At 33.8% G+C, this 10,965-nt stretch overlaps 3 protein-coding genes across 3 annotated transcripts in view; 1 reads left to right on the top strand and 2 right to left on the bottom strand.

The window, feature by feature from the left end:
• Positions 1 to 516: 516 nt before the first annotated feature.
• Positions 517 to 10,965, top strand: part of LOC113393815 (serine/threonine-protein kinase D1) — an 80,544-nt gene continuing 70,095 nt past the window's right edge. Inside the window, exon 1 of the mRNA XM_026630888.2 lies at positions 517 to 720. The gene's annotated coding sequence lies outside the window, so the exon portion shown is untranslated. The remainder of the gene's footprint in view (positions 721 to 10,965) is intronic.
• Positions 2,286 to 5,555, bottom strand: LOC135193835 (esterase FE4-like). Its single transcript, XM_064217916.1, has 3 exons — positions 5,288 to 5,555; positions 4,255 to 4,430; positions 2,286 to 3,303 (listed from the first exon to the last, which is right to left on the bottom strand). The coding sequence occupies exons 1-3, from the start codon at positions 5,483 to 5,485 to the stop codon at positions 2,286 to 2,288; spliced, it is 1,392 nt and encodes a 463-aa protein (XP_064073986.1). The 5' UTR covers positions 5,486 to 5,555.
• On the bottom strand, positions 5,788 to 7,784 carry LOC135193834 (cholinesterase 2-like). Its single transcript, XM_064217915.1, has 3 exons — positions 7,503 to 7,784; positions 6,242 to 7,428; positions 5,788 to 6,152 (listed from the first exon to the last, which is right to left on the bottom strand). The coding sequence occupies exons 1-3, from the start codon at positions 7,782 to 7,784 to the stop codon at positions 5,900 to 5,902; spliced, it is 1,722 nt and encodes a 573-aa protein (XP_064073985.1). The 3' UTR covers positions 5,788 to 5,899.

The raw sequence follows: 10,965 nt of genomic DNA, 5'->3' as shown, positions 1-10,965 counted from the left end.
AATGCAATTACGAAAAGCTTAAGAAAAATTGTTTTGGAGAATAATACAATAAAATAATACCATAAAAATGTTGGCGTGAAGAAGTAAAGACAGAAAGCTCAAAATAGATCAGTTTGTAGAAGCTGGTTTGACCATGCAGTGGCCGACCCGTAAGTGTGTAGACGAGACGATAATGTTTTAAATTATTTTTTATAATATTATTTCATTTCTTATTAATGTTCTCAAGCTCAGCGTTAAACAGGCTTCATAATTTCAAATTCGCGGTCATAATTTATTTTATAGCTTTGATTCAGAATACAAAGATTCCATAAATCTGCATAATATACAGTAACCATATTACACATTCTCTTTAGAAGTTGTTTTGATTTAAAATATATTATTTAAATAATATAGAGTGAATTTTATTTAAGAATTTAAGCAGAAAGTATAAAAGATAAATACATTACATTTTATTTTTTGTTATAAAAAAATAATGTTGAAAATATCAAAAATATATTTCTGAACGGATCTCACGTCATGTTATGGTTGTCAGTGAAGAGAATGTGACGGGTAGTGCATGTTTTGTCTTTTGTATGTTACTTGTTGATTTTATTAATTAAACCTCACGACAAATGAGTGAAATTTGACTATTCAATTACTTAGTTAATTATGATATAGTGTTGTGAGTGGATGCTGTGGATTGGACCCAACGTTTGCCATCTCCGGGCGTTGACTGTTCAGGTAACGGGATTTGTTTTTGAGGACGTAGTTAACATGTTTTCATACGAACGTTTTTAAATACAATTATTATATTATTTGTATTTGAAAATAGAATTAATAAATGCAAAGAAACTTGAAGTAAATTCTACTCAAGGTTTAAAGTTTGATAAAAAATCGGCAGTACGAGACACGGATACACGTTGTTACCACATTCGTCATGTAATAGCAAAAAAACCCATACATTTATCAAATTATGTTAACACCAAGTCACCATTCTGTCTTGGCAGCTTAACTATGTAATTTACCATAAAATTGAGCAATAACTTGAATCTTGAATGAGAGTGATATATTGTAATTTAATAAAGATTATATATTTAAATTTATGATCTAATCTTATGCTATTCGATATATTTAAATATAAAGATCATTAACATTTATTAATGCAAGCTAATATATTGATTTTGTCACAAAGCACTATTACTGCTTATTTGATAACTAAAAATGCAAATTTAAAAGCTTGACATAGTGAGTAGCTCAAATCACAATGCAGTTGCACCTTCATTTATTTATTCAATGTGAACATAAACATAACATTTGTGATGACAAGAAAGAGGAAGACCAAAGAAACAATGGGCAGATATTTGAAGGACAATATGTATGAGAACACAGAGGGGAGAGCAGACGGGAATTAATCACAGATATCCACAACTATCATCACAATCATAAGAAATATAATTAATTTAATCATTCAATATTAAATGTTAATATAATTAATAAATGATTAGTGAATACATTGCTTAAATTTGAGTTATTGCATCATTCAAATGTATGAATATAAAACTTGTTGTAAATTCGATCCCAGAAAGTATACTGCTGGCCTGTTAATTCTTCATTTCTCATATTTCTGTTGAAGACAAGGCAAGGTATGTTGCGAAGGATGATGTTACCAACCACAGCGTGAGTGACCACTGGCTGCCAAATTTCTGGTATGAGAGGTGTAGTCAGAGGAGTGGGATCTCTAAAATTAGAAATTAATTTGTTGTATATTAGGGATTATTCAAATTATTAGTATGGACAGCAATATCTGAGTAAATATTATATTTATTTTCTTAACTTGAAATAAGATGTGACTATTTTATTTTATGGTTTATTTAAATAATTTATTAAATAATTTAAAGCCGAACATTACGTGATGATCATAACAAGTTTTTGTTTTACAAATGAAAACATTTACTTGGTAGATATTTGTGTAAGCCTGTCAGGGTAGGTATCACCCATTTATCCATATTGTACCCCCAAATAGCTCTACTTAGTATCGTGTTTTGATTTGAAGGTTGTGGTACCAGTGCAACTACAGGCACAATGCAATGACATAACATTTAGTTACCAAGAATGGCGGTTTATTAATAATGTAGCTATGTGTAACATTTTGCAGAGCCATGTCTATAGGTGATGGTGACCATTTACCATTATGTACCTATTTGCCTGATTGGAATAGCAAAACTATGCTTTTAAACTGAACCTTCCATTATTAATGTAATGTAAATAATAATGCGGTGTTAAATAATTGCTTACTAAATCCCAGCTTACCCGAGTTTAATAAAATTTGTCCACAGTGTGACAAGTCTCTCCGTTACAACTTCATCATACTCTTCTTTAAAAGTATTATGAGTAAAGTACAAAAATATGTCTCCCGGACTAGCACCGGCTATATTGACATTCTTGTTTCTAGTAATGTTTGCTTTGTACACGAAATTCATCAAGTAAACTGGATTACCATTACTGGCATAATTTGCAGCCGATTTAACTACAGGATATCCCACGAAGACATCGTTAATGAAGTCCACGTAGCTTTGAATAATACTATCTGTTGATTCTAATTCTGCAAAATAGAAGTCTTTGACAAGTTTTGCAACTTTGCGCTTCGTGTCCTCGTCTTCAAAAACTAAATCATGTGGAAGTAGACCCTGAAAGTCCTCTGGTATAGTCTGAAATCTTTCATCATCACCGGTTATTATTGTCACTTCTTCAGCATTTGTATAGACAATCATCATCGGAATGTGCTGATAATGCTTACTTCGGAATACATCTCTGGGATCTTTATCTATTATGCTGTGAGACAAACGTAATTCTTTTTCCACGCAAGGTAAGAAAATGGTAGAAGAATTCACGAGTCTCTTCACAGGAAGCTGATAAATGTCTTCGAAAGTGTCCACACCAGCATTTTCAATTCCCAAACTTGTTGCCAAATTAATTACGTCTGTGATCGGGTCATGTTTTATTGTAGTCGGTGATAAAACTGATCCTGATTCTATTATAGCCTTTTGGAATAGGTCAGTTGTTGAACCAGACAGCAAAAGTATTTCTATAGAGGCAGCGCCCGTCCCTGTTCCGTAAACAGTGACGTCCAACGGATTACCCCCAAATTTTGCGATGTTTCTTTGGACCCAATATAATGCCGCTACTTGGTCTTTCAAACCGGCGTTTCCGGGAGCAGCCTCAGTTCCCAGACATAAAAATCCAAGAATTCCGAGTCGGTAATTAAAACTCACAAACACAAAACTTCGTTCAAGTAATTTTAAAGGAACTTTGAAAGAACCCCATCTGAAAATAATTTGCTTTTTTTTAAATTGTATTCTAACGAAAGAAGCCCTTAAGGCAAAGATTGTTGGTTCTTATTCCACCTCGCTGCTTCAGTGCGAGCCGTTGGAAACTCGTGTGGCATTCGGTTGATATTCTTTTCAGAGTTTTTCTTCTCAGCCACTCATGATATGATATGATATTATAAACATGAAAAATAAGAGCTTGTCTAGATTTGAATCCGTCTTTAAGTTAAAATCCCAATGTTGTATCAACTTGGATATTTAGACTCATAACTCTAGACGAATAAAATAAAAACGTGTTTTTAATCCTGTAAGAGATAATGAATTCATTGAATTTAACTATCCCGGTTACATCTCCAGACTGGCTCGAAATTATGCAATTATCATGTTGTCTGATAACTTCGAATTTAGTTAAAATCTATTTTCAATTTATCATAATGACTTTTAGTTTGATCGACGACGATTTAAACTATCTTACTAAATAATAATTTACTACTGATAGAATTATATGTCCAATATATTATGTATTTCATAATTAATTTGATCGCTTTGGCAAAGTTTCCGTATACTACTACTACTACGGTCTCATTAGTTATTCTATTAATAACAATTATGAACTTTGAATAATTAGTTAACAATTGAAATAAATAAATTTATAGACTTGTTTTTAATTTCTTTGAAGGGCGAGTGAGTCAGTGCAACTACAGGTACAAGGGACACAACATCTTAGTTCCCAAGGTTGGTAGTGTATTGGCGATGTAATAAATAATTAAATTTGCTTATGGCGCCAAGGTACGGGCAGTCGTGATCACTTAGCATCAGGTCAGAGGCCCATTTGTCAGACCGCCTATCTACGACAAAAAAAATAGGATGAAAACTGTAAAATATAAATTACAAAAAATATATATTTATAACGCGTTTTACTTGTTTGTATAGTTTACTTAAGACGTACCCTTTTTGAAAAACACCATCATGAAAGTGCACAATGACAGGAAGTAACGTAGCGTTCTCTGGCGTGAATACATTCACCACCAGGCAGTTCTCGTCTCCGGAGCCGTCTGGTTGGGGGCACTTGACTCGGTGCGTGGCTTCGAATATACCACTCCATGGTAATGTTGGCTTCGGTGCCTGGGAATTTGGTTTACATCACAACACATGCACATGTACATACCTGTGCATTTACAAAACATTGTCTCCAATATATATTTTTTTTAGAAAAACTCACCTGACTTTGCTCCCCCTATGTATATTTATATATTTATCTACTTCGTAGTTGGGTGTATATAATGTAAATAAAATTCTCTATCAAATAATATACATATATGCCATTTAAAATAAGAAAAAAATAATTTTTAAAAGTCAGTTTTACAACACATATTAGAGCTAGGGACTTTATTTTTTATTTTATATTGTTTTATTTTATATTGTGTATTTTGTATAAAAATATATTTTATCTAGATACAAAGAGTACATAATATTGTTAATCAAATAAATAATTATTACAGAATACATTAAGTTTTCACCCATATTAATTATACTGTGGCTAACTCGTTCGTTGAATTCGTCTAACGTTAATCTGGATTTCTTCGTGCCAAAATTTCAACATCAATTAGCTATCGATCCCATTTCGTGTCACGTTAGCGACATATTGCGTATGTTATCGTAAACCTTTGCCGGAAATAGCCTTTCGAGTTAAAAATAGTATTGTATGATTTACGGTTTTCTGAATATGGATATAATCGTAGAACCGGTACAAATAAGGAATATACATTCACATTGAACCAAAAATATTGTATCTCATTAATGAGATTATTTGGAAGTCTTCTCGGACAATTTTACTGTAATCTTGTAGGTTTTTAATTAATTAAACATTATTATTATCAGATTAATCGCGTAGACATTACTTCCCAATTAACTTACACAACTGATACAATCTAACAGCTCTGCAAATTAGATTTGCGTGTATCGTCAACGAAACAACTGACCTTAAACCTGTCGTGACGCGTGGGCGGGCGGGCGTAGGGTATGCCGAGGTAGATGTAGTGCGGTGGGTGGGGTGCATAGTACCCCCGCACTATGCCCTGTGTCGTCATCACGTCCCTGTACCGCGCCAGTGGGTTTGGTGGAGTGCGACCGACAACCCCGCACGCCAACAGGTGGAATATGAGCACTTTACTAATCATGCCTCGAGCTACTCGACCATCGGATGACGTTCAGACCATTACATCATACTAACACAAACAAAAGTGTCAATGTTTTAAGTGAGCTTGTGGTTTTGTGATACTTCCTGAATTATCGGTGAGTCCTTATTCTGCTACAGTGTATTCAGTAATAACAATTATGTCATCTATGTGAATGTTATTATCATAACAAGCCATTAAACTGTCCAAAACATCCATTTAGTGTCGATTTAAATCATGTCGTAAAGGGCAATACAATCTTAATATAAAACAAAATATTGTGCTTTGGAATATTGTTTAATATACCACTTATAAAATAAGAGTAGCCAAGTACATCGCATATAATTTATAATTAAAAGTTAATTTAATTAATTGTCATGTTTAAGTAATTCATAATAAGTGGTAATTTATTAGGTTTTAAAAATTTAAAAAGTTACTTATATCCGTCAAAAGTATAGAGCCGAGAATTGTTATGTAAATTGCAGAATTTAATTTAATTGCCATATTGTGCTCGACAAAGTACTTTTTGTATATCTCGTCCCAGTGTTTTAATCGTGTATGATGGTACCCTTTCTCCACGACCACTGTATCCCCAATTGACAGCCAGACTTCCTGGGTTTCTTCGACTGCCTCCAAATTATTCCATTCAATTTTTTCGGTTGTTGGTTTCCTTAAAAAATATCAATAAATATAAATTAAAATGTTACTTATTTCAATCGCACTGTAAATTCCGATATACATGTGTCGCTTCGTTCTTACCCAGATTTGATAAAACTGACCCACAGATCCAACATTACGTTCTGTATTGGGGTTTCTTCTTCATCTTTGCTGAATACATAATTTAGAGAATCGCCTTTTGCAGATCCCTTAACGTCATTATGACTTCCATAAGAAAACTCATAAAAATAAACTTGAGCTCCTCCTTTTACTAGCAACCTCGCTTCTCTTATAGCAGGATACAAATACTGACTATCGGTGAAGCACTGTGAAAGCGTTTCCATATCGTTCATTGTGATATTATTCTCTCCAAAGTATTCTGATCTTACTTGTCCCCCGATTCGGTTTTTTTCCTCAATATTATCAAATTTAAGATCACTCGGTAGTAACTGAGAGAAATCTTTATTTAACTGTGACAAACTTTCTTCAGTGTGGGCTAGTGCCATTTCCATAGCGGCTTGATTTGCTGATCCTGTCATTATTGATATTCTCAACATTTCATTATTTAAAGTATTCCACGGGGTTTCTGTGACCAAACCGGTATTGTTTTCAATACATGGCTTTAATAGTAGACCCCGAGCAGCTCTCATTAATATTTCTAAATTTACCGTATCGAAAGTATTAAAACTGTTTTCCGACTCAACATCCTTTTCACTTACTTCCATATTCTGTATTAAACTTTTCGCTGTTTCTAACGGATTACGGTCTAAGGCCCATGGAGACAAAGCAAACCCACTTTCCGTAATTGCTTTCGAAATCAAAGCCCTTGACTGATTCGATAAAATTAAATACTCGACAAGCGCTCCTCCACCACCGGACCCGCTTAGTACAATGTTGGAATCGTTACCTCCAAAGGCTTTAATATTCTTCTTTGTCCATTGAAGAGCTAGATTCAAATCTTTAAGGCCAGTATTTCCAGGTGCAGTTTCGTTTTGTAAACACAAAAATCCCAACGGTCCAATTCTGTAGTTTGGCAGAACTAAAATTATTCCTTTGGGAACCAGGTGTCTTGGGCGATATTCTAAGGGATTTCCACTACCCGTATTTGATGAACCATCGTGAATGTGGAAAAGAACATCGGCGTTTTCAGTATTTCTTTGTAGAAAAATGCTTAACGTGAGACAATTGCTACTTCCAATGTATTTGTTTTCTGAATCAATTTGAGGGCATTTGGATTTATGCTCAGTGTTTTCGAGAACAGTACTCCAACTGTTAGTCGCTGACGGTGCCTAAAAATTAAATTACATAAGATCCACAGTTTAATTAAAATAAATAAGATAAAAATGGCATAATAAGCGATTACCTCGAATGGTTTTTCTTCACTAAAACTTCCGTATGGTATATCAAAAAATCCTACGATTTCATTGTCATCTTTAAATCCGCGCACCAGCCCGTGTTCGGTTTCGACGAGAATTTCAGTGACTTCCTCAATCCTTTGAGCTCGTATAGGACTAGCATTCTTAGCATTCGGCCTCGTGGCATTAGTTACATTGGATATATTCTTAACTACTCCTACATTTTTATCAATTAAATCGATTTCAATGCAAGAAGCGCCGATCGTGACGAAAAATATGAATGCCCACATTTTTTGTTTCTGATTTTCTGAATTATATTAGATTTTTATGTATGTGTCATGGTGACGAACCCTCAGCCTTATATTGGACCGAAAACTGCTTTTAATAAAGAGTGGTACACTCGAAGCTAAAAGTGATACAAGATCGATCACCTTATGTACAATTAGGAACATTATTGCTTATATATATATTCAGAAATTAATATATTAAAAATTTACTGGAATGAGTATTAATTAAACCTACTACGGGATAAAATACAAGCTCTTCTAAAAGGAGTAAAACTGCATTTAATATGTAAGCTTAATATTATTGTGACTCGGTTAGAAGGTAAGTGAGACAATATACATAACATATGTCTTATATTTCTTACACTGCCGTATGTATATCGGCGTCTTCCATCAGGTAGTCAATGTGCCAGTCGGCCTAACTATTTTAAATAAACATAACCTGAAATACGCAAGTTTGAAATGTACACATTCGTAGACTTCATTGTATAAATTATGCTTATTAAAATAGTGTACTGATTTATATTGTAATGTAATTATTATTATAATTACGTTAATCACATTGAGATTTATTAAAAAAGATATACATACTCAGGATGTCTAAAAAATACGGTTCCCTTCGATGGATGAAACCAGCTTTAATATTAATTACAATATTGTGAACTGTTATGGCACATGTCACAGAAAATCACACAGCATGATATCATTTAGTACCTTCAAGTATTTCTGATTAGCCTGAAGGTTGACTGGAGAATCGCCATCAGTCCTCAGAGCATTAAGTACCTTTAATACGCGCTATTTTGTTCAATATTTATTCTTAAATTAATAAACATATATAATCGTAGTATATTAAGTATAACACCGAGAATTGTAATACATTTTTGTTTTTAAAACGGCGCTGCATAGCTTGCTTTCAATTATGCCGTAGTAACAATTATTATAGATTTAATTGCGTCCATTACATCGATAACGGTCCGACGTGCTGTGAAATAGTCGTTTACAGTGTTATAATTACTCTACTGACATACTCCAATTATAATTAGGTGTTCCCTAATGTTTAAAAAGTGTGACAAATGAGCGTTATTTTATAAATAGATGTACGTCAACTTTTTAGGTGATATTATTATCTTTTCCAACCAAGAGGTGTAAAGACAAGTAAATAAGTTCCACGGTCTAGATCTCGAATAATCTATGATTCGTGTTACCCATTCCCGAAAAACTGGCTTTTTGAATTTCGGCAAAGTTGTCAGCAGAACTTTGGAAGTAAAATAAAGTTGTTACAGAAATATTAATCAAGAATGTTTGTTTGCATAATATGTCAAAGCTATTAAAAAATCGCATTGATATGTACATGTATGATTTGTTTTTTTGTTTACTTCTTCTTCGGCGTTGAATATGGTGTAATAACTTCTACGTAATATCTTCGCGTATTCTTAGAAAGGTGAGCGTACATCCAAAAAACATTGAAATGAGCTACAAAATCAAAATGAAACGCACTTTCGAATCGTCATTTAACAAACTTTTTGTTTTTTAGATTATATCGATATCTCATAATTTAGTTTCCAGTCGAAATTTTAAAAACTCTGTCCTATTCTACAAACACACTTCTACTTAGACGTCATTATCATTGACTGACGGAGATCGTATCGTGAGATACATATTTCACTTCCAAATCTTTGAGAATACAGATTGTTTAGCATTTCATAAATCTTTTACTATAAAGTAAGCAATCATTTACATGAACTAAAGCACGCTTACATACGATCGAAATCAATATATATATATATACTATAATTGGCTTCTAAAAGCAATTAACAGAAGCATACATTATTTAATGTTGTATCAACGTCACGAGGAAGATTGCCGTAATGGATTGAGGAGTGACTGCGCACTCTCTTTAAATAGTGCTTATACTTTAATGTCATTAAAAACCACTTAGGTGTACACACTTACGGTGGTTGAGAGCTTTTAAATACACCAAAGCAACTATTATCTTCTTCATTATATAACAATAATGTCCTAATGTAATGTCCGAATCGCTGCCGTGGCGACCAGTTTAAAACCCGAGACCATCGGATCTGCAGCCATACAAGATAGTCACTATACCACCGACAATACTTTCCAGAGGAGAACTTGTCGAGCTGTTTACATATTTTACCTGTTCGGTATGAAAAGTTTTCGGGCAATGCGTCAAGTCAAAACAAATATCACTATTCCGCTTCATATTCTTACAAGTTCGTAAGATGTCAGTTATTGAATGCGAACGTGATCTGATGGTGTCTTATCTGTCAATGTTAAAGATCAAGATAATCTGTATCTTGACGTCAACTCGTATATTGTTTTACAATCAACTTACTATTACGCTACAAGTCGCGGAGTAAAACGGAATCAATTAGATAACAACGGAGCAACAATAGTTTGTTATCGAAGCTGTGAACGTTTCCTTAATTGGTCATAAAAGATTTACACACGCGTGACTTTCGTCTTGTCGTAGGAAAGTTCGACGAGTATTCGTGTGGATACAAGCGACTGTTCGCAAATTCATTTTTTCTCCAACTCGTACAAACAGACGACGTTTAAGATTTTATAATTCTGGGGATAATTATTTATAAGTTATGTTACGTGAAATTCCGAATCGAATGACTTCGATTATTTAATCAATCTCGCATAGATCAATGCGCATATGATCGAACGTGTAAACGGTTACTTCGCCTTGCAAGTCGTTCGTTGGATCGAACCTAAAAAACCGTAGCGAAACTTGACGAATCGACTTTTATCGCCATTATAGTTTATGACTCTAGACGTTCCGCTTTAGTGTTATGCAATAAATAATAGTAGTTTACCAAAATCAACCCTGGTTTTATAGCCAAGATTCGTCGGTAAGCTTAATTAGTTCTCTTGAATAAAGGTTTCCAACTGGATTTTGGCTGAGTATTTGTTTTTATCGAGTACTTAATTTGTAAGAAAATCTTGCTGGTTTTTTGACATTCAAGTCAGCACTTTGCCTTGTCTGTCCCTATCCTATAAGATCAAACGAAACAATGACCCTGGCACGTTTTAAAATCTAAATAGCGTATTTTTTGTAACGATGTATTCATTACACACAAACTAAGTTGACCAGCCAGGTATTAGTCTCGAGTGGCTGCTCAAAAGATGAACAAAAGTGAATGCCTTTGTGGCTATACCT

This window comes from Vanessa tameamea, chromosome 19, assembly GCF_037043105.1.
Source record: "Vanessa tameamea isolate UH-Manoa-2023 chromosome 19, ilVanTame1 primary haplotype, whole genome shotgun sequence".
Classification (NCBI taxonomy): Eukaryota; Metazoa; Arthropoda; class Insecta; order Lepidoptera; family Nymphalidae; genus Vanessa; species Vanessa tameamea.
Note: the sequence above shows the minus strand (reverse complement) of the source record. Positions and strands in the feature narration are given on the sequence as shown.